Genomic DNA, 24586 nt, shown 5'->3' on the forward strand with positions numbered 1-24586 from the left:
TGGCAATAAGACAAGGTTCAGAGAAGTTATTGAACCTGCTCATGGTCACACAAACAGCAGGTTGGACTCCCCAGCTGTGTGTTTAACTGCCACTGCTTGCAGAAAAGACTGTCTTCAGAGCTCAGTGTCTTCCCCAGGGATCATGACTGGCTTTTAAGTTTCTCAACATTTACTCTACTGCTTCACTACAAGTTGCCCAAATTCATCATGGCTTCCCACCTGTAAAGTTGACTTTTTTTTAAAAGAATCTTTTTTTATATTAGCTATAAATAATACAAAATGGAAGAGATGATGAAGAGTTGTGCTTCAAATAGTCAAAGTCAAATGTTGAGAGAATGACATCCATACCCAGCAGACGGGGACGAGGTTTAAAAAACAAGTTTCTTCCTGAGGCCCTGAAATCATAGATTGTTCTCAAATTCATAGCCCTCCTCCCCATTTTGTTGCTTCTGCTTGATTCTGAGATTAAAGGTTGCTTGGGAAGTGCTATTAGGTTCCAAGATGCTAAATTAAAACATTATGTGAATGAAGCATCCAACTTGGAGAATATTGAGTAGTTGAGCAGAAAGAAAAGCTGGAAGACCTCAGCTGGGTACTCCTACCTGTTATAGCAGGAGAAATCCCTTTGGGTGCTGTTTTTCCTGGGGTTACCCATGACAATGAGAGGCCCGCTGTGGAAAGATGGGCAGTCCGAAAAGACCAGCTAAAGTTTACCAATGAATAGAGCCTTCAAAATTATACAGCCAATTATAACGCATCAGCAAGTAAAATGTTCACTTAATGAGCTCTACGCGCAAGTCTGGAGATTGCAATCCTTGCTGTTGTGTCTAAGTCTGCCATTCACATGTTGATGTTTCCACTCAGTAACAGAGCAGCTTTTGCAAGTGGCTCCCCCAGGAATAGGAAAGATCCTGCCTGGATCCTTGGGGAAGGAAAGCAAACAGCAATAATTCAAGGGAAGGGAAAGCTCTACCCCTAACCCACCAAGGACTCGGATTGCAAGTGAACTTTTAGCATTCCTTGTGCACTCCTGGGACCCTCGTAGTGTGCAAAGCTGGAGCATACCCAAATTGGACCCATCTCTGAGACAATATTGTTTTTGGTCCATTCTCTCTGATTTACTAAATCCCACCCCCAGCACAGAGGAAACACTGTTTCCTTTGAAATAAATTAGACCCTCTTGTTTCCCAAAGGCAGGGTAGGGATGTTTCCATTTGCGCAGGAAAGAAGAACCTGGACATAGGTATCACAGGGCAGAGAAGGCTGCAGAGCCTGAATGTTAAGAGCACAGGCTTTGAGTTCCAATTTTAGTTCTCAACTTTATAGCTGTGCAACTCGGCAAGCGGCTAAAGGCCTCAATGAGCCTGGCTTCTGTCATCTGTAGAAGACAGTTGATAGTATTCACCTCCTAGGATTTTAAAAAATGTTCACATAATGTACCTGGCCTTGTGCTCAACACATAGTAGGTTCTTAGCAAAAGATAGTTGCTACTCATGTTATTTCTAGAAGTTACAAGAAGCAACAAGGAAATGTTGCCTTTGCCTTTGGAGACTGTTTTGGCTCGCTATAGTCCCGAATGTGTGGCTTTTTCTTTAGTTCATTCAACTCTGTTACCTGAAAACCTCTAATGTGCCTGAGTGAGTTAGACTCTGTGAGTAAAACCATAAATAGCACATTTTCCATCTGAAGGAATTCACATCCTAGCAAAAGGGAAGAATCATATAAACTAATAACAGGGGCAAGACAAGTGCTCCAGGGGAAAGTGCTGTGTGGGCAGGAGGGGCAGTTAACGGTGCAGCGTGAGTCAGGAGAGAGTTACTGTGCCCTTTCCACGTGTGACGTGGAGCACGTGATCAGGAGTCAGGCGTAAGGAGGACCTCATGTGCCTTTAGGCCAAGATAGGAGTATTGGATAGCTCTTCACCACCACCTCTCTCTCTCTCTCCCTCTCTCTCTCTCTCTCTCTCTCTCTCTCTCTCACACACACACACACACACACACACCCACACACACACACACCCTGATCAAGCTGACTTACACATTCCATCAGTAACTGCAGTGACTCCACCCATCCATCTTCACCTCTCTCCTGCTAGGCCAGGCCCAGTACTTCTCCCTGACCAATCTGAACACACTTCCTGTCTACTCTTTCTGCTTCTTCTGCTGCTTGGTGACCTCTCCTGTCCATGTTCATTGCTGAAATCTCATCTTCCACACCCAACCTCTGTTCTATAGCTGAAGGGATTTTTTTCTAAAACTCCAACGGATACAGTCTCTTTCTTACCTAAACAAAGCTCTACTGAGCAACTGTCTACTCCTTGTCACCTATCTTAGTATGATCAGCCAGGTCTCCATGGTCCTGCCTCTGCCAACCTCTCAATCTACTTCTTGCTTCTTTTATCCATGTATTAAACAACTGTTAGCCAGGAGCCTACCATGTGCAAGTCCTTGGGCCAGGCACGTCCTTTTTGAAACAGGCCAGAAAGTGGGGTTCCTTGAAAGCCATGGGCCATCTCCAGGTTCCAGCTTTTTCACTCACCTATATCTCTGACAGATAATGTCCCCACAATCCACAATGACAGGACCTCTCCACTGTCACTTCCTACCCATGTGCAGAATTGTTCACAAATCTCCTGTGGTCCCACTCCACCTCTGTTGCCTCCTTTCTGCTCACTGGGCACAAGCTCACCCCACACTGTGGTCTCTGTATCATTCACTTTCCTGTCCCCAGCAACTACACAGTCCCCAGACCATAAGCACCCATAGGAAGCACTGGCTGAGTAGACAGTGTTTCTCCTTGATCCTAACCATGACAGCTCAGTTGCATAGTTCTTATCCCTTCCTACCAAGGTGATCCTAGAAAGGAGATTCTGGGAAACACTTCCTCACACTGATGCTAGCTTTAGTCATAATAATTATAGTGGAACTAACAAATAATATATAATCTTTGTGCTCTGCTAGAGCACACAGTATTCTGGTGGGCAACCATATGGAGGTCCCTCAAAACATTAAAAATAGAACTACTGTGTGGTACTATACCCCACTACTGGGTATCTATCCAAAAGAAAGTATCAGTGGGTTGGAGAAACCCTGATATGCCTTGTTTATTCAAAAGAATCAAGAAATGGAAATAATCTGTGACTATGGATGGAAAAACAGATGAAGAAAATGTGGTATAGATATAAATTGAATATTAGTCAAGCATAAAAATGATGGAAATCTTGTAATTTGCAGCCAAATGAAACTGAAAGATAATAATGTTAAGTGAGAAAAATCAGGCACAGACAATAAATATTGCAGAACTCATGCTGAAGATTTAAAAATTGATTGGGACAGGGAAAGAAGGAAGGGGAAGGAAAAATAAGATGAATTAAAATGTGTTCTGTATATGTACCAACTCCCTATGACAAACACAATCATTATATACTGTAAATAAAAAGAAAAAAGTTGATTTCATGTAAGTTTTTTTGGGGGGGCGGAACCGGGGATTGAACTCAGGCCCTTGCACTTGCCAGGCAAGTGCTTATTCTACTGAGCCATCTCCCCAACCCTGATTTCACAGAAATTGAAAGCAGAATAGTGGCTGTTGTAGGGGAGGAATGGTGAAAGGTTAGATGATGGGTAATGACAACAGAAAACATCTGGTCTAGTGTCCTATAGCACAGTACAGATTATGACTCACAATACGTTATTATGTATTTCATAAAGAACTAAAGAAAAGAAGTTTGAAGCTATCCAATGCAGAGAATGATAAATATTTAAGGAACTTTTTACAGATGAAAAAACCAGTTTAAGCAAAAACTTTTTGGTAAAACAAAATGTGTGGTCTGCTCTCACCAAAGAAGTACCACAGCTTACGTTACTCACTGGTTACTTACAAAAGCAGCTCGATGCCGATCTGCCTTACTAACTTGCAGAACAAGAGTTTCTGTCATTCTTTCACTGTTCTGTAACTATCACTGAGCACTTAATACATTCCAGGTTCTGTGTTAAGTTCTGGGTCATCTATGGTGTTTCAAGATTGTACGTATTGCTGCCCTGGTGTAATTTGTAACACACTAAGGTGCAGGGGCTGGTAGTCTAAGTGCAACCTGTGCCTGGTTCTACAAAAGGAGTGGGCAGGACCTAGCAATTGAAAATAATGCAGAGCTTTTCAGATAAGGGAGCCTGAGAAGGTGCCAGTTCAGACCTGAAGGATGAGGAGCCACCCAGGGACGGTTGAAGGAGGCGGCAAGGTAGGGCTGGTTGATCCACACAAATAAATAAGCTTGCACAAAGGAGCTGTGATCACAGAGGTAGGGCCCTGGGATGGCAGGATTAGGGGCCCTATAATGAATGAAGCCTGAGAGCTGACTCTCTCTCCTCTACCTGCTCCTCCTGCATCCTGAGCACACCTGAGAGGAGGGTCATGTGCAGCCAAAGAAGGGAATCCTCAAACTCTGCTAGAGCTTGATCTTGGTCCTTTCAGCCTCTATAACTGTGAGGAAATAAATTTCTGCTGCTTAAACCACCCAGTGTGTGGCACTTTGTTATAGCAACCCCATAAGGCTGGTACATTAATGATATGTGCTGATGCACTGATATGAAATTTGAGTTTCAAATTTTTAAGGAAGTCCATAAAAGTAAGAAAGGGAGTGACTCAAACTAATTCATTGGCCATAACAAAGGCTCTTGCTGGTGATGGGGAAGAAGAGACAGACAAGCACTGAAGATAGAAAAGCATGAAGTTGTGAGCTAGGTGGGTAACTGAACTGAAGTGGTGGTGTCATTGCTGGGACAGGACAGCAGCCATAGAGGCACAGGACATCAGAGAGCTGGAAGGCATGCCCTGAAGATGTGCTCTGGCAAAGGAGTCCAGTGGTGGCTCAGATGTGGGGAGAAGAAAGACCCAGGGTGACTCTGCTTGAATATCGAATGCATATCACTCCTAGCAATGATTTTGAGGGAAACTAAATTTAGTTGTGGATAGCTTAAAACATCTATGACCCATCCAGGGAAAACATCAAGAGTTACCTGAATTGGGACTCAGAGAAAAAGCCTAGGCTAGAGGTACAAATTTGAGCATATGCACAAAGCGTAGTGGCACACATCCATAATCCCAGCACTCAGGAGGCTGAGGCAGGAGAATCAACATGAGTTTGAGACTAGCCTGAGCCACATAAGAGAGTTCAAGGCCTGGACTACACAGTGAGACCCTGTCTAAAAAAAAAAAACAAGTATAGGCGTAGCATTGAAAGCATGATGCTGTGAGATGTACAGAGAGAGTGTATGGGCACAGAAAAAAGAAGCTAAATGGTCCAGGATCCTTACGAAGGCTCTTACCACTTTACTATACTACCTTCTTTTCAGTTCATTTATAAATGGGGGCAAATAAATACATATGTAGATTATGTAGGATGAAATAGACATAGCATGGACTACAGAGAAATCCCTGAAGTCAGTGTTTGTTTTAAGTAGAGTGCTATAGATAGAGAAAAATATGAAGAGAGATGTAAATGACGTAGAGCCCTTTGATTTTTTGTTTGTTGTTGTTGTTGCTTTCCATAGTGAGGATTGAACCCAAGGTCTTTGTACTGAGCTCCACACCTAGCTCTTCTTTATTTTTTATTTTGAGACAGGCTTTCATGAAGTTGCCTGGATTTTGTGATCCTCCTGCATCAGCCTTCCAGAGGGTGGGGATTACAGACATGTGTTACCATACCCAGCTACAAAATATATTCTAACTGTAATGGCTTGTGTCTAGATAGCCCCTCAAGGCTCACATGGGCTTTTAGGAGGCGGCTGGATCTAGAGTGTATGATGCTGGATTGTTTTATGGTGTGATGCTAGGATTAAGGGTACCCCACCACGGGTGTGAGTGTTACCCGCCCTAAAGGCAGGAAGCCCGGATAGACGATAAGCAATGGTAGGAAAGTAGCTGCTTGCTGTTTTGTTGCCTTCTCCCTGTCTTTAACTATTTCTCCACTGCCAGGCCTTTCTGCCACTCCCTACTGCCTGAGAGCCAGTCAGTGATTAACTGAAACATCTACAAACTGTGAACCAAATAAACCTTTCCTCCTTTAACTCTGAGTGTTGATATTTTGTCTCAGCCATGAGAAAATTACTAAGACACTGGTTTAATCAAACAGCACATGCACTGCTCAGCTGAGTCCTTGAGCTCTCTCTCTCTCTCTCTCTCTCTCTCTCTCTCTCTCTCTCTCTCTCTCCCTTTCTTTCCATTCTGTCTCTCTCTCTCTCTCTCTCTCTCTCTGACAGACTCACAGAGGACAGATGACCATCAGCTGCCAATATACAGATAAAGAACACAAACTCAACCCACAGTGCCTCCTCCTCTCATCTTTTCATGAAGCCACAAGAAAAACAAAAGTCCAGAATTGCCTTAACATGAGCTCTTTCCTGTGACTCACTAAGCATTGATGTCACCTTTAAACTTTCCAGTGACAAGAAGCCAGCTCTGTATGAACTAGGGGAGTCCTTCCTTGCTCTGCAGATCAGAGGAGGCCCACCTGAAACAAAGCAGGACCATTCACGGAGACCAGAACTGGGGCGACGTCCCCAGGCCCTTCCTGAAGCAGGGTCCCTCCTGCAGAAATGCCGCTGGCTCCCTAAAGCTGCCTTTCAGCTTTCCCCACACAAATGTTTTAATGATGCACTAATTTTCCTGGAAAGGTGGGGCATGGGAAAGAATCTGGAAGTATATCTGAGCTGATTGTTATATCTACAAAATTAATGTGTTTATATCTAATTACAAAACTAAAGTTGAGTATTAGACCCCATAATTAAAGCATGTACGTAATGATGAAATTATAGTGGGCAACAATATGGGAACGATCCTAATTATACTCTGTATAACCTGTAGTCCCTGGAGCAACCTCACTTTGCTATTTTCATCACAGAAGTCACTTGCATGAGCTCATCTCCGAGATTTTCCATGTCTCTAGGTGGGGCCACGTCCTGGGAACAGAGAGGCCTGGAGAACAGGCCCACAGATAACTGTCACAGACCGGGCGGCATGCAGAGGCCATCGTCAGTCCAATGACTGGTACACTGGATGAACAAAACACAGCACCGCCTCTCATGATTAGTGAGAGGGATGCTGTGACTTGGGCGTTAGCAAACATTCACTTTTCAACATGATACAATGGGGAGGGATTTGCCTAAGTTTTCCATTTAAAAGCATCATTGAAACAGTGGAGTAAGAATCAAAACAGTGGAGCTGGGCATGGTGGTGAATGCCTATCAATCCAGGCTAAAACAGAAGGATTGCAAATTCAAGCCCATCCTAGACAATTCAGCAGCTTAGTAAGGCCCTGTACAAAGGCAGAGTTCAAGCCAAAGTATCCATACAAATGCACACACTCACAAAGATTACACCTGAAGATAGATAGATAGATGATAGATAGATAGATAGATAGATAGATAGATAGATAGATAGATAATGTCTTTTCATATATGTTATTTATGTATGTAATATATATGTATATCTTTGAGGAATGTGAAGAAAACTATATCATGTGGCATAAAGTTCATATAGATTCAGTCACTGTTTGTGGACCACTTTGTAAAAAAATTTGATTTATTTTTTTGTTTTTTTTTAAGGGAAGGGTCTACAGGGTGTTCAGGGTCTCACTACTAGATCGGAATCATAGTGATCCTCCTGTTTTCAGCCACCCAAGTGCTGGGATTACAGGTGCATGCCACCAGGCCCAGTCTCAATCTCCATCTCAGCATGACCGGGGCGGGGTGGGGGGAGGCCGGCACAGCAGGCCAGGGGATCGAACCCCTGGCCCTTGCATCTGCTCGCAGGCACTTTAATCCTCTGAGCTATTTGGCCCACCCCAAAAATTTAGACATATAGTAGATAATAGGAGGTATAAAAGCTAAAAGATAAAAGGTAGTGCTGCAGGATCCACTTGCATGAAATACTGACATTATCCCAGACACTTCTGGAAGTGACACATTTAGTCCCCTTTGTAACCCTATGAAGTGGACAGGACTACCTTATAGAGGAAATAACCAGCGTGCACAGTGGTACAGAACTCATTCACTGTTACCCACATGCTAAGCTCTGGAAAAAGTGGAGGAAACACTATAAGCTGGGAGGGTGCAGGAAATATGGACCTGTCTTGGAAAATGGCCAAGACAGCAGGACAAGCACTGCAGGTGAAATAAGTGGAAGGAGAAGGGAGTAAGATCATGGCCACAGGAATGTAAGACCTGAATACATGACAGAAATGTGAGGTCCAAGATGCTGGAGTTTCGGGCCTGAGTGACAAAAAAAGTGGGAGGTAAATTATCAGAGAGGGACAAAGGAAAGAATGTGATGGCCGAGCTGAGCTCTCATGGCTGCTGCATCTTTGAAATGGCTGAGGGCCGCCCCCTAAGGAGATGCTGGTCAGGCAGCTGCTGAATAAAAAGAAGAGCTGGAACGCAACAGCAGGCTGGAGCCTCTGGTCCCAGAGAAGGCTGTGAAGACCAGAACAGGAAGTAAGACGGAAGCATGGGATTGTCACAGGAACGCCTCAGAGGAAACAAAAGAGTGTCCTAGAAAGGAGCTACAAGGGCCGACCAGATAACGCAGCAGACTAAAGCGCCTGCTTAGGCAGAGCGCAGGGGCTGGGGTTCAACCCCCAGTGTGCTGTGCTGGCCCTGCCCCTGGGGCGCACTGAGACAATGATTGAGACTGGGTGTGGTGGTTCGCACCTCTAATCGCAGCTCTTGGGAGGCTGAAAACAGGAGGATCACAACGAATCTGATCTATGTAGTGAGACCCTGCCTGTCCTAAAAAAGAAAAGAAAGGAGTTACACCAAAGAGGAAAGGTATTGACAATCATTGCCTGCAGAAGCTCCCCGACCCCACTCGACTCTGCTTATATCCATCCTGTTCACTTCCAAATCCTGAAATCTTTATTCCTGGCCTGGCCGTCCTACTTCCTGAGTGGTAGGGGAATGAGTTGAAGGTCAGAGGGATGGAACCACAGAAAATCCACTCAAAAGCCAGTGCTGTGTCTGCAGCACCCCACCGCCTCCCAACCCAGACCAGCACCCACCGTTTCTCAGAAGCAGCCCTGTCAGCACCCCAAGATGCATTCACATGTCCCAGAACATGTGTGCACTGGCAGGGTACAGAGCAGCCAAGCCACCACTTCTCCCTGACATACCACACCTCTCATTTACTGCGAACCTCCTGGCACACAAATAAAAGATCAACTCCAGTGCTTTAACCACCATAACAAGCATAAGATGTTTACCAAGGCCAGAGGAAAAAGCAACATCCACCCTCTGGCTCCACAGAACTTTTACCAGCGTCAAATCACAGAAATTAGTATCCACATAACCACTTGCTTCTGGAAAAGCAAAGAAAAGTCACTCATCCCTCTAGACTCCATGAGCCTTGGGGTAGCAGCACATAGGACAGCAGCAGCCAGGGCCGTGCTCTCAGAACAACTAAAGTCAGAGGCCTCAACAAAGCTGAATTCGGTCACCATTACCTGAACTATTGCAGTTTATGTTAGCGAAATTTTTAATGCTTAAGAGGAGATCTGAAAGTTCTTTAACCGTCAGTGCCAAGGTTTGCTGGCACTTCAACTCATCTAAGCCATTGTCCCAGTTAGTCAAACACTCAGCTAGGTGGTGGTGTGAGGGCACACCACACACAGGAGATCAAAGTCCTTCATGGTTTGACTTCAAGAAATGGAGACTGTCAAAGAGAACCTCTTCCAATCAACTGCAAAGACTCCAAAGGCAGAGCTGAGACATCTCTGAAGAATTCTATGAATGGACAGCAACTTAGGCCAAGCCAACAGTTCCCTCCGACCCTTTCTGTAGAGAATGCTTCACAAGCCCTGGTCATTACCTAAGTCAAGTGCTGAGGTCAGTCTCTCACTATATCTCTCTTGCTGGTTCTCTTCTCTGGTTGAATCCAATCAGGGAGAGCCTCTGAGCAGATTCACCCCTTCAGTGAGCAATTATGAAGGCTTTGAGACACGTGTACGTGTTCCATAGTCCAACTGGGAAACCAGCACATCCATAACCTCAGTATTGTTTCTTTGTGGCCGTAACACTTGAGTCCTTTCTTAGAGCTATGCTGAAATGCACATCATTGCTTGTTCCAGTTCCCTCACTTTGCAACAGGATGCAGAACTTTTCTCTCCTAATGCTTTCATTGAGTCCCTCTCCTCCTGAATATGTACAATTACAGTGTGCTAATCCAAAAGGAAATTAGAAATATAAAAATAATAATTGCTGAGGGTTTACACGTTTCCAAGGTACTGTTGTAGAAGTCAGAGATACAAAAGGGGGAGCTCTCTGGGCTCTCTGATGGATGGGAGGCTCCCTGGTTGCCTCCCCACAGCAGCCTGACCCCGCCCTTAACTGATTACCACTGATCTTCTTAAATGCACACACAGCACCCGAATTAGTGTCTCTCACTTGTTCTAGTTGTGTTAACTCTAAAGGTGATGAAGACACAGGTTTCAAGACACAGAAGTCAGATCTACACAGTTTTTCATGAGATGCAGAAAAGAACTTCAAGAGAAGCAAGTTCCTAAGCAGGAAAGTGGGGATGGGTGACAGAGAACAGGCCCATAGCCCAGGAATCAGAGGAGGTCTGAAGTCACAAAAGAATGCAAAGGTACCCAAAAGGGATATGGGGTCCCTCACATTTCTCCCTCACATATGCTTGACCTTTGCTACAGATCAGTCACATGAGGCAAGAAAAGAGATGGTGCTCACCCATTTTGTAGAAGAGGTCCAGATCTCACTCTTCTGACTCCAAATCAGTGTACGTTCAGGGGCCTTTTCTCTGCTGAAACCTGCATCTGAGACTTCTGCCTACCAGAACTATGAGATAATGAATTTTTGTTGCTTTAAGCCACTAGTTTCTGGTCATTCATTATAGCAGGTCCAGGAAAATAACAAATAGTCAATTCAGGTGTGGCGGTATGCACCTACAACCCCAACACTCTAGGAGGCCAAACCAGGATGATAGTAAGCTTAAACTCAGCCTTGCTTAGTGACTTAACAAAACTCTGTCTCAAAATTCAAAATAAAAAAGGGTTAGGGGGCCAGTGAGATAGCTCAGCTGTCTAAAGCACCCACTTAGGCAAGCTTAGGCAAAGCACAGGGACCACAGTTCGATCCTGGCACCACATGCCGCACCAGCCCTGAAAACAAAGCAAAATGTTAGCTTGGATCTCCCCTGATGCTGTACTTCCACTTTCAGTGGCTCTTTCATTTAGATTTATTTACAAATAAGCTTTAGCCTTTGGACAGCAGTTTGTCAAAAAGTTTATTGCATCTCATATTAAAATAATCTTTTGGGACCAGGAAGATAACTCAGCAGTCCAAGCACCTGCCCTGCAAGCACAAGGACCCAGGTTCTATCCCCAGTATCTCAAGTGCTGGCCCGCTGTGTGCCGATTCCTCAAACCAGGCATCATAGCACACACCTATAGTCCCAACACTGGGGAGGCTGAGACAGAAGGCTCACTATGAGTCTGAGCTGTATAGTGAGACTCTGTACCAAATAAATCTTTAAAAATAAATGAATAATATTTAGGGGGTAGAGGAATAGCTCAGTGGAATAAGTGCTTGCCTGGCAAGCACAAGGTCCTAAATTCAATCCCTGGTACCACCAAAATAATAATAATAATAATAATAATAATAATAATAAATAATATTTAGCTTGGTCCTGATTTTTTTATTAATCCTTCAAAGTTAGAATCCCAGGCAAGTGCCTCAGCGCCTCACCCTTCGTACCTCTGATTACTTTGCCCCCTGAACGCATTAGCTTGTGCTTTTTTTACAGGCTGAACTGTTGTCCTTGCTGCCAGCTGCTCTCCCAGGGTCTTGACTGCTGAGTGGTAATTCCTGGCTCCCAGTGGTCAGGACAATAGATCGCATCTGTGGATTTTAATACTAGAGCTGATATTTCCTGTGAATCATTGAGAAAGATGCCAGAAAGGCTAATCCTAACCAAATGCCTACAGGCTTTCCCTAGCTACTTCCCTCGGGACAGAAGAGCGGTGCCATTGTTGGGGTATCCTTCATCATTTTCCTGCCACATCCATGCACCCTGATATCCTAACATGCACCCACATTGCGCAGCATTTGGATATGAGCACGTTACAAAGGAGATGGCATCTAATTAAAGAGCAGCTTATCTTAGGCCGATCATGCCTGTTGCTCGCTCACCACTAATGTGTTTCTTCCAAACATCTTTGTAATGTGTTTGGCCTTGAGTTTTTGGCTGGCATACATGTATTTTTTTGGGGGGTTAATACAATAAAATAGAACAGCCTGCTAATTGACTCGTGGTTTTCTGTGTGGCTGTGGATGTACCCTGCAGATTTGTGTCTCCTGAAAGCTGAAAGGAGTCCCCAACCACCGAGGCACTGGGAAACTGGGCTCTCTTGCAATCTGTCTTCACAGGTCTCTGTGTCTGGGACAAATCACTTGGCTCCTTTCTTGTTTTCATCTATAAAATGGAGCAACAATTTCCAACCTTCTTTCTCATAGTGGTCACAAGTTAAGAGAATAATAAATGTTCAAGGGGTTGGGGAGATAGCTCTGTGGTCTAAGTGCCTGCCTGGCAAGCACAAAAACCCAGGTTTGATCCCCCATACTGCATACCCCGGTCAGCCACTAAAACCAGGCATGGTGGTGTACCCCTGTAATCCCACTGCTGTGGAGGCTGAGACAGAAGGATCACTATGAGTCTGAGCTGCATAGTGAGACCCTGTACCAAATAAAGAAAAGATTTTTTAAAAGATTAAAAAAATAATAAATATTCAAGCGCTTTGATGACAAAAGTGCCTGCTACACCAAAGCTTACAGTTATGTGTGTATAATGTGGTTCACTGAAGTTTTTTGTGGTTCATAAAGCAGTGGAAGTAGGGACTGGTGGTAACTTATGGTATGTTGAAACAATGAGCAATTGTTTTCATTCAAAAGTAATTGACTGGTGGACAGATTAAATGAATATTTTACACCACATATGCACATAGATATGTCTTTGCAACTTGGGGAAAATGTCAGGTAGTATGAGATCCAAAGCTAAATGTGAAGGAGAACTAGAAAACCAGACAGCTCTGGAGAACTAGAAAAGGTAGCTAAGAAGGGAAACAGTACTTCTCATTTCATAGTGTTCTTAAGTGGAGGAGTTAGGGGTTACTATTATTTTGTGGTTTTCAATGTTTTTAATTTGCAAAAAGTTAAGAAAAAGAAGTGCTACATAAATGCCAAATCTTCAGCTCCCTAAGTATGCCAGATGATTTTTACGTACATTTTCCTTAAGGCATGCATTTTTAATCACTTACCCCACACATATACCCCTTTCAACAGACAGGTGACCAACCCCACAGTGCTAAAGGGACTTACTCAAAGTTAAGTCACCAGTCGTTTGGAGCAGTGGCCCATCCGCAATCTGACTGTGACCCTGTGCTCTTTCCAAGTTCATACTACCTCGGTTGCCATCAAAGCTGTCTATCTTGCTTTTGTTCATTCATTCATTCCACAAATTCTCACCGAATTCTTACTCTGTTTAGCACCATACTTGGTTCTACAAAGAGCCTCAAGGATGAACAGAACACGATTCTGCATTTGAGCAATTTAAAGTCCCTGATGTTGGTAATAAGAAGTGGGAGAAAAATCAGTGCTAGAGAGAGAGAGAGAGAGAGAGAGAGAGAGAGAGAGAGAGAGAGAGAGAGATATTTGAGAACTGTCCATGTGTGCTGGCTGCCCTTGTGAGGCGGAGTCAGAAGATGGCTCTGACGACCTCCTGACAGGGTCCCTTGGGCTAGAACACAGTGAAGATTCTGGGTATTTTCGTTCACACTCAATTTCATTGCTTCTGTCCAATATGGATGCATCAGTGGTAAGGGCAGAGACCAATGTACTTGCAGAAATTTGAAGAGGGAGAAGGGCTCTCTCTGGTCATGTTAGGAAATATATAGGAAATAAAAGTTAAGCCAATGGTTGTTAGAAGTGGAAACTACTCTCTGAAGGAGAGTAAAGTTCATATTTATGTGTTAGAAGGGGGGAAAAGTCCCCTGACTCAAAATAATGAAACACAGACTTACAAAGGACCTGTGTGTAGTTATTTTTAAGATTGGAAATACTGAAAATAATCCACACATCCCTTTCTCCTTACATAGCTTGGAACACAGATTGGGTTTTATTGGATCATCAACAAAAGACAGAAATATACACATCTTATTCTCAAAAACTCACTAAAGTTGATGCCAGCATCCATGGAGTTGAATTTTTATTCAAATTCTATTCTCTTTTACATACCTGGAGTGCACTATAGTTTTGACAAAGGGTAGAATGTGTGAGTAGCCAGCACACATAGTCACTATTAACTGGAAACCTTGGGGACATTGTCGAGAGGAAAACAGAAGCCATTCTTGGTGGCTCACACCTGTAATCCCCATTACATAGAAGCCTGAGGCAAGAGCATCGCAAGTTGGACATCAGTCTGGGCAACTCAGCAAGTCTTTTGTCAAAATACTAATACTAATACTAGGAAAAGAGCTGAGGGCTTAACTTAGTGGCAGAGCACTCCTAGGCTGGGCTCCTGGTATGGCAAATAAATAAATAAATAAATAGGAAATGGAACATGAGCCAGAGCACGGGGAATAGGGCAAGCAGAAAGGAGGAGAGGAGCCACTTACGGCAGCAGTAAAATCTGAGGTGAGGCAAGGACAGGTGAGTGGGCGCACCTGGGTGGAAAAGCCTCCCTAAGCTGCAGGACTTCCAGGAACCTCGGCAACAACCTACCTGTTACACACCTTGGTTTCACAGCTGGGCCGTGTGAGAGCCAGCTAGTGGACTGATTGCAATGGCCACACAGTGGTACCCACCTGGTCGTGTTGAAATATATCCTCAGTCCATTTTACAGTGTTTCATGAATGCTCTGTGACTGTGTGGTCCCCAGAAAGAAACTGAAGTTCCAAAGTGGGAAGTTGAAGACACATATAAGAAAGTCTGAAAGGGTTTTTGATTTAAGGAGAACACACAAAGGGAATGAAGGGAATTGAAATTGGAAAGAGCCATTGGAATTTGGTTCTGAGAGGCCATGGTCCAAGGGGTGGGACCTTGTTTCCCATGTAGATTACAGAGAACTATTCCATATGTTGGAGAAAAGCTCAAATAGCAAAGCTGGAATTACTTTGTCCTCAGGAACATAGCTGAAAATAATTTAACAAGAATCAGGGAAAAATATTTCTGGAGATAAAAAAAAATCTCAGAATGCAAAGAAAAGATTGCCTAGACTTTTCCTGTACACTCTCTGAAAGGGAAAATATTCTTTTATTTTTATAATATTTTCACTTTTGGAAAAGCATATATACTTTATTTCTTTTTCTGATGTAAAAGTATGCATGGACACATATTTAGGCTACCTGAAGAACCAAAGATACTACCATAATCTCACCTAATACCCAACAGTTAACATTTTGGCATGTTTTCTATGCATTTATTGTGTTTTCCAAATGCATTTTATTTTTAAGAAAATAAAAAATAATTTTAAAAAACATTAAAAGCAATACAGAACTTCACTAAGCAAGATGATAGGAATTCAACAATGGCATATTGCTGTCTTCAAATTAGTGGTTCACATTACCAGAGATAAGCATGAAAAATTTGTCAAAAAAATAAATAGAAGAAAAAAAAATTAATCATTAACTGTTCCTTTCAGTAGACCAGAACAAATCAGCAGTACAATTGTCCCAATGTGTGTGTATATATATATATATATATATATATTCCTTTTCCTTCTTTTTTTTCTTATTGACTTCATAGGTTTATATAACTTCATGGCTCCTATTTCATATAATACCATAAGTACATGTTGGGGTTGCATAGTCATTCATTTTATTTTATTTAGTTAGTCTTTTGATGGAACCGGGGATTGAACTCAGGCCCTTGTGCTCGCCAGGCAGGCGCTTATTCTACTGAGTGCTTTTTCTTACTACACAGCTCAGACTAAGCCATCTCCCTGGCCCCTATTCATTCATTTTAAATATTTTAACCTATGTACTTAACCGTATCCTAAAGTGAGGTATTTACATTTAATAAATAATGCTATGATAAATACATTTGTGTATAAGTTTTGTTCCTCTCCTAGTCTTTCTTTCTTTCTTTCTTTATTTCTTTCTTTATTTATTTATTTATTTATTTATTTTACAGAACCAGGGATTGAACTCAGGCCCCTGAGCTAGCCAGGCAAGACACTAATTCTACTGAGCCATCTCCCGGCCCCTCCTAGTGTTTCTTTAGAGGAGCTTCACAAACTTCCAAGATCAAATAGTATGAATTTTTTAAAAATCACCCACACATCTTATCTGATGTATTACTATTTATTAAGTGGAAAATTTATACAATTCTGGGGTTGTAGTTTCTCCTATTTTAATAGTTTTGCATTAGTTAATACGTATTCCGTATTTGGAGAATATAACATTAGTTTTTTAGAGGTGGAAAAATATCTAGATTAAGTGTGGCTACTCGTTTCTTGACCCATTTGCTCTTTGCCGCTTCCTCTTATCTCCGGATCAGCACTGCGTTTCCTTCCTTTCTCAGGAAATCCACTCCCTGTGCTCCCTAGCCCCTCAAAGTCTCAGACGTTATCAGTGCGGTGATTTATTAGGGGGATTCCACTTCGCATTTCGTAGCACGGTCCGCATGCTGAAACTTCTCAGTCTTGCCCAGGGAGCTGGAAAATGTGGCTTTACGGCGGGAAGATTAATGGTGCTTCCCTCATCTCCGCGTCCTGTGTGTTTCTCATTATCTTCCTTTGGATGCGATCACCGCCTTTTGTTCTAAAGCCTCAAGTCTTCACTCCTCCCAGCGCAGGGACTTCTCCTGGGATAATACTAAGGACAAAGCCAAGTCCCCAGCCACTTGTGTAGCCAAAGTCCTCTGGTCTCTGTTCCACCAGGCACAGCTGTGCCACAGGCTCCCTCTCCACCCACCCGCTCCTTTGCTGAGTCTCCTAACAAGTATCGCCTCTGCCGGCATCTTTCCCTTCCGCTCATGCTTACACACTGCATCAAGAGCAAGGTTTCCTGGGGCAAAATCCGAATCAGCCTACAGATCTTCTCAACTCTGCTCTAACACCTAAACTCTTTGTTACTCATACAGGAACAAGGTCTAATTTTTTTTAGTGAACCAATAAACGTTCATTATGTACTTTTCAATGAGTAACTCACAGCAGGAAGCACTATGAGCTCGGTGGAACGGGATCTATGTCTACTTTGGTAGCCGAAAGAGACATGAGGAAAGTTAAATAACAAGGCTCCACATCCCGTCCCTTTTTAGACGTCAGCGCTGCCAGAGCTCACACTCATCATGTTTTGAAGCTGACTCATTTTCTTTCTCCCGAATTTATGTTTTCCACTACCTGGATTCTCCAAACAAGACACATACAGGCTGGGGATGTAGAGATATAGGGAGCCAAAGATTCTAGCTTAGCAGAGTCCATCAAAATCCAATTATTATATTATTTGCTTTCTTAGCTATACTTAGGGAAATAAAGACCTATAGCAATTAGTAAGATAAGATCTCATTGTTGGGGTTTTTTTAATCTTTTATTTAGTACAGGGTCTCACTACACAGCTCAGACTCAGTGATCTTCCTGTTGCCACCTCCCCGTTGCTGAGATTGCAAGAGTGCACCTCCATGCCAAGTTTCAGTGGCTGGCTTGGCACCCAGGGCCAGCACGGCATGTGGTACCAGGGATCAAGCCTGGATCCTTGCGTTTGCCTAGGCAGGCAGTTAGACCACTGAGCTATCTCCTCAGCCCCAGTACGTCCTCATTGTTGTGAGTATATAATCTAGTGTGAGAGACATAGAGCTTTCCAGAGCAGGCCTCTGTCCAATGTCAACTCAGTCACCCAAACCAGGCGTCACAAGTCCAGGTCTCCAGATCCTCCCTGCTCAGTCATTCAGTGTAGGTCATCTCTATGTGCTTACTTGGTATTCTTATTCTTGTCTTCTATAAAATTCCAGTCAATGCAGATATTAGAGCAACCATAATGATACCTGTAGAGTGCCTCATATTTACAGAACGTTCTTCCAAACATTATCTGATTTAATCCTCACAACAGATCCACAAGGTATGTCTTTGTCACCACCCATTTTACATGGGAAAAAGCCATACTATAAGGAAGTGAAGTCACACAACCAGGTCCTCTAGTGCCCCAGGGGCATGTTTAATTTCTAAACTATATAACAATTAGGGGTGAAACTATGTGAATGATGCTATCTTCAATCAATGGCTTTACAGTCTAGGAAGAGAGGTAGCCACATAAATTAGTGATTTCTACATAATGTGGTCTAAAAACAGAGTAAGTATACAATGGTTGCTGCAACAGAGGAAAAGAAATATCCAGACTGATGTGCAGATCTGGGGAAGATGGGTGTGGAGACACATATCATGTCAACTGAACTATATTTTGAATGAGGGTTTAGTTAGCCTTTAGATGGAAAACTACTATATGAACTCAAGTGTGGACTCATTCTCCAGTTCATGTTTTTCCCACTTTCCCCTTACATGTTAAGTTTTTCAATTGATAATTATATGAATGAATGAATCAATGAATGAATAAATAAGTAAATGAGTGAGTGAATGAATGAATGAACAAACAAATGAATAAACAAATGATACTTCTTCTAATGTAGAGATGAGCTAAAATGTCAACTTAAGCAGTAACTTAGCTCACATACCTTCAGGAATTCCATGAGGATTTCTCAGCAACATGACAGGCAGTTCTCAGTATAAGAGGCCCCAATTCTCTCCTACACTCTTAGAAGTGGTTGGAGGTGAGATAGACTCTAGAATTGAGGGGAAAAAAAGATTCTCTTATGTTTGCCCAACCTTCTCAAAATACTCTGTTAAGGTCCTAAGTCAAGTAACAAAGAAGGAAATGGATTTAAAACTAGAACTCCTAAACTTCAGCAAAGATTCCCACTTTGAACCTCTCTGGCTTGCTCTGGATGAAGAAGACAGGTCCCAATTCTCCTATACCCACTTCCTCTGAAGTGTGGCTGTAGAAGGAAAGCTAGGTTCTGCAAGGCTTGGGAATCACAGCAGAGTGCCCACATCCTCAAGGAATCTCATGCTGCCTACCTCCTCCTGCAGGACGGCCGGCTCCAGTCACTGCTCCTGTGGAGCAGAGGCCTCCATGCCAGCCCCTTCTCTGCATTTCCTGCTCCTTGGCACAAGCTTCAGCTTCATCTGTGTGTGCTTGGCATATACACGGGGCTATCCCTGGAGTTGTGTGCGCCATCATTTCATAATTCAAAAACCCCAAAGAAAAGACAGGTGATGAGACTCTCCAGGAAAATTGGAAGGAGGATGTCCACACCATGTGAATCTGATTGCACAGAGAACAGCTCAAGAAGCAGGCTCAGACCAAACACTACTTTTTCAGACATGAAACACAAATACAATGCATGCATTGTTTCTATTTTCTTTTGGTTGCAAACATATTTCTATTCAGAATTTCCTCTTAGTGCCTTCAAATTATTCAAGAAAGATACCCAATAAAATAAATTTGTAGAGGAAGGAATGAGCTTATGAAATTACAATCATTTCTGCAAGCAAGGGGGTATTAAATGGGCTTTGGAAAGTCACACACTCTGTATACTACTATCTGGATTCGTTTGGACTCAAGATTCTCTGTTGTCCCCTTGGGAATTTTGATTTATGGTTTAGTTTCTCTAAGAATACAGATGAATTAAAATGGGCTTACAAAATCTTGCCACTGGGTAAAAGATCACACCCACTTCCTTTCCTTTAAGCACATGTTAGGGTTTGTTTTATAAGCACGAGTCAGCAAATAACTTTCTATAAAGGTCCAGATGATAAATATTTCAGGCTTTGGGGGCCATACATCTCTAGCATAATTATTCAACTCATTCAATAAGAGCACACAAGAAGCAACACATAATATGTAAAGAAATCAGGGCCAACCAAATAGCTCAGCAGACTAAAGCACCTGCAAGCAGGTGCAGGGGCCGAGGGTTCAATCCCCGGGCCTGCCATGCCATCCCCACCCCCAGGGTGCACTGAGATGGCAACTGAGATTGGGCGTGGTGGCATGCACCTGCAATCCCAGCTCTTTGGAGGCTGTAAACAGGTGAATCACTATGGGTCCAATCTAGTAGTGAGACCCTGAAAACCTTGTAGACCCTTCTCTAAAATATAAAAAAGAAAGAAAGAAAGAAATTAACACAGCTATGCTCTAATAAAATTTTACTTACAAAGCTCATGGACCATAAATTGCTGAGTTCTGTAGTAAACCATTCTCTCTGTACAGAAGTGTCACTGTGAGGAGAGGATGCTATCTTTAGACTGAGAAAGGAGAAAGGGGGCAGAAGACTCTGAGGTCTAGTTATTCTATCATTATTTAATAGCTAAAAATAGTGTTAGGCTCTGCACTTAACATTTAGTTCACATGAGATTTGTGGCTGTTACATCAGGAGGCCAATAGACCTACCAGCATGGAGGTAGACTGAGTCAGGAAGAGCAAATTTCAAACCCAGTCTGGGCAACTTAGTGAGATCCTATCTTTAAAAAGAGAGAGAGAGAGAGAGAGAGAGAGAGAGAGAGAGAGAGAGAGAGAGAGATTCAGGCCTTAACTAATAGGGCATTACAATCTTTTACAAAGAAGAAAAACTCCAACATGAAAGAATTAGTCAACATAGGAAACTATCTAATTGCTTTCATAGGACAACTAGGCACCAGTGAGAAGTTCTGAAAAATGGTATGTGTTGAAAAAAGAGACCCTAGCTGGGGAGATAGCTCAGCAGCAGATTAAGTGCCTGCCTGGCAAGCACAAGGTCCTGAGTTCAGTCCCCAGTACTGAAAAAAAAAAAAAAAAAAAAAAGCTACATTCCCCTTGTGCACCTAAATTGAGTACCTAGGGTCTCTGTGGCTCAGGAAGCTGCAGCTTTGAGTAGATTCAAGCTCGGGAGGCATTTCTATGAACACTGCCAGCCAGGAACATTAGCAACGCGATTACCACAGACCACAATGTGGAGTGAAAATATTTAATGTAATATGAAAAAATATACAGCCAAGAGAATTGAAACAATGAAAATAGCATTTTTGCTAGCAGTCCAAGGTCTGCTCTGAGAGCAACAGAGTTTGTGGCCAACCCTTAATGCTACTCTTCAGAGGCTCTGTAAAGGTCAGAGCATAAGAGAAGATAGAGAATGTGGAAAATATTGGTTCAAACTGTCTCATGCATTTCTAGTTTTTGGACCCCTACTTATTTCCTCACATAGATTATTGTGATGATACCTTAAATCTGGTTCAAAACTGTATCCAAACTGAGCAAGAGAGACATCAGAAATGAGCGTCCCCTTCCCTCCTGGAGCAGGCACAGTGCAGATGCTGCATCCCTAAGATGGTGTCCAGATGTCTTCCCAGCCAGCAACCAGGGCTCCTCCAAGTTTGGCAGCTGCTTTCCTTTCCAGATTTATCTCCCACGACTCCTCCGCTCACTCAGTGCTCCAAGGAGACTGCTGTGTCCCCCCTTTCCTCTTCCCCACAAAGACCTATTGTTCACTAGCCCACACACTGTTCATTTATACGGTTGAAGGCTATGCTCTTCAGAGCATTTCTAGACCTCTGCATATCTAGGCGTGTGTAAGTAATCTTTGAACACTATACCTTCACTCCCCTCTGAGAAGCTTTCTTCTTTAGTCACTATTAATTTAGCTGTGCAATCTCTGATTAGTTGAACTCTTTTTAAAAAATTTTATGTGTTTGGTACAGGGTCTTACTATGCAGCACAGACTCCTAGTGATTCTGCTGTGTCAGCCTCCCCAGCTCTGGGATTGCAGGTGTGCACCACCATGCCCAGTCTTGGTGGTTGGTTCAGCATACCTGAGGCAGGGCTGGCACGACATGTGGTACCAGGGATCAAACCCAAGTCCTTACACTTGCCTAGGCAGCCACCTCGACTGCTGAGCTATCCCTGTGGCCTGATTATTTGGACTCTTATCCTAACTTTACCTTTCCTAAAATAATCCTGAATCACTTCTTGGCATTTTTGGCTAAGATCAATTGTAGTACCTAAAAATCCTGGCATAGCCCAATTCCAAAATCTCAAATCTCAAATCTCAGATCTGAAATCCCTTGAGATTTTGCAGCAACACAGTCACAGTAGCTCATTTATCTTGACCATAATCCATTGTGTAACAAACAGGTGACTACCAGGTATGTTTCTGTCACAGCCTCGAATTCCATCTACCCCACTGCCATCCCATCTCTGACACCCAGGACTCTTATCTTCATGCCATGAGAAGTACTAGATCTGGATACTTGAAATCAAAACCTCTGATCAGAGACACATGAGAAATTAACCATCCTTAGGATATTGCTATATCCTAAGGGGGGAAAAAAAAAACCAGATTATCACTCTTGAAAGTAAATCAATGCACATTAAAAGTACAGGCCTTTATCTTTCAAGGTTAAATTCTTGTCAGTAGAGTCATTATTTTGGCTGTCCTGAAGCAGTCTGAGGAGAATTATTTGGGGAGAGAGGGGGAAAGGAAGATGGTTTAGTGACAAATGGATAGAAGAAGGAAAAGGAGGAAGAAGATGGAGAAAAAGAAAGAAAAAGGAGAGAACAAATGAAAAACAGAACAGGAACTAAAATAAAATAAAAATTAATTAAAGATCTCAACATTAAAACAAAAACACTTAATTTGCTAGAAGACAAAATAAGTAAAATCCTTGAAGACCAAGGCATAGACAAAGACCTTCTGAACAGAACCCAGGAGGCACAAGAAATAATACCAGACATCCACAAAGGGAAGCACATCAAATTAAAAAACTTCTTTTACACAGCACAGGAAACAACTAACAGAATAAAAAGACAACTTACAGAGTAGGAAAGAAAAGTTGTAAGCTACTCCTCAAAGGAGTATCTAAATACTCCTTTAAGGAGCATTTAATATCTAAAATATACAAAGAACTCAAAAACTATAAAGAACTCCCAAAATCTAAAGATCTGACAAAAAAGGGGGCATCTGCAATGAGTAAATACTTATCAGATGAGGAAGTATAAATGACTAATAAACATATGAAAACATGTCCAATATCACTGGCTATTAGAAAAGTGCAAATTAAAACAATATTGATTTTCCACTTTACTCCAGAAATAATGGTGATCTTCAAGTAACCAACCAGGAACAAATGATGGAGAGGCTTTAGAGAAAGAAGAACCCATTTCACTGCTGGTGGGAGTGTAAACTGGTACAGCCACTATGGAAATCAGTATGGAGATTCCTCAAAAAACTAAAACTAAAATCCATTTGATCTATTTCCCTTCTAGTATCTTCCTGAAAAGTTTAGAGACATCCTATCACAGAGATGTATGCATACCCATATAAAAGAATCTACCCAAGATAAGAGAAAAAACAATCAGAAAAAGGGGGGGGTATTATTTTAATTCAGCATGGAGAATATATTTTAAAGTGCACCATGATGTAGCATAATTTTCTTATCGGAGGCAGGGTCTGCTAGTCTGGCTGGTAATCTGTGTTTATGATAATTAACTTGATAAAGATTTATAGATAAATGAATCTGAAATATATATATATATATATATATATATATATATATGATAAACTAAAAAAGAAAGCAAAAGAGGAGAAACACAGAGGGGAGATGTGATGGAGGAGTGAGAGAATTAGAATCAGAAAGAGAAATGAGAGGAGCAGGGAGGCAGGCAATGTGGGAATAAAGAGTGAAAGAAACAAGAGGGAGGAGATGGCAGAGGAAGGGGGAAGGCTGCCTGTGGCTGTGTCCCAGAAGCATGGGGTGGCTCTTTCAGCAACCTGCTCTGTCTTCCAGGAAGCGGTAGCATCCAAAGGTGAAACACTCCCTGCTGACTCACTACCAATGCTCATGAAATCTATGTCTGAACTCCCTATTCTCTAGCAAACAGCTGACCAGAATTTGGGGAGTTTAACCTTAAAGGCTATAATTTTACTTCCTCTCCATATGTCCTGAAGATAAAAGTTCTTTGAAAACAAGAAACTGTTAAATTTCTAAACAGACTAACACAGTCTCATCTTTCTCCAGAAAAGCATGAGACTGGGTTGGTGACAAAGACTCTTGCCTAGGGGACCAAAGTACTTGAGGTAGCTCCAGGTGTCCTACTCAGAGACTGTGGTGGGAAGGGCACAGGCTGTGGGCACTGAAATGACTCTAGGAATAGTTATTTAAGATATGATGGTGAAGGAAGAAATGACCGCAATCATAGTGTCTGAAAGATAAGGCAAAATCAGCCATAGATAAAGTATGAGAACTCTAATGTAACAAAACCCTACTCTAATCCTGTAAAAACTTCTAATTAGTGGTTAAGCACAGCTCTGAGTTATTCATTCTGAAAAGCATGTTGTGAAGGCTTTTGTTAAGGCTTCTTAGTTCTTCAGTACTAAGTCTGTTATAGGAAGGAAAGGAGGGAAGGAATGAGGGAGAGAGGGAAGAAGAGAGAGGGAGGGAAGAAGGAAGGAAGGAAGGAAGGAAGGAAGGAAGGAAGGAAGGAAGGAAGGAAGGAAGGAAGGAA

General features: G+C 42.5%; 1 protein-coding gene across 6 annotated transcripts in view; it reads right to left on the reverse strand.

Annotated features, from left to right (window-relative positions):
- Ddr2 (discoidin domain receptor tyrosine kinase 2) overlaps nucleotides 1-24586 on the reverse strand; it is a 169987-nt gene that overhangs the window by 119024 nt on the left and 26377 nt on the right. For 4 of the 6 annotated variants that reach the window (XM_023699778.1, XM_023699775.1, XM_023699777.1 and 1 more), the window contains 2 exons: nucleotides 20265-20328; nucleotides 18726-18833 (listed from right to left, as the gene is read on the reverse strand). The exons of 1 other annotated variant lie outside the window; for it this stretch is intronic. In XM_023699778.1, the coding sequence (XP_023555546.1) occupies nucleotides 18726-18740 (15 nt within the window). In that variant the 5' untranslated portion in view covers nucleotides 18741-18833; nucleotides 20265-20328. The remainder of the gene's footprint in view (nucleotides 1-18725; nucleotides 18834-20264; nucleotides 20329-24586) is intronic. One more of the 6 variants, XM_023699776.1, reaches the window with a different exon arrangement.

The sequence above is a fragment of the Octodon degus genome, unplaced genomic scaffold (genome assembly GCF_000260255.1).
Source record: "Octodon degus isolate 3935 unplaced genomic scaffold, OctDeg1.0 scaffold00116, whole genome shotgun sequence".
In the NCBI taxonomy this organism is placed as follows: Eukaryota; Metazoa; Chordata; class Mammalia; order Rodentia; family Octodontidae; genus Octodon; species Octodon degus.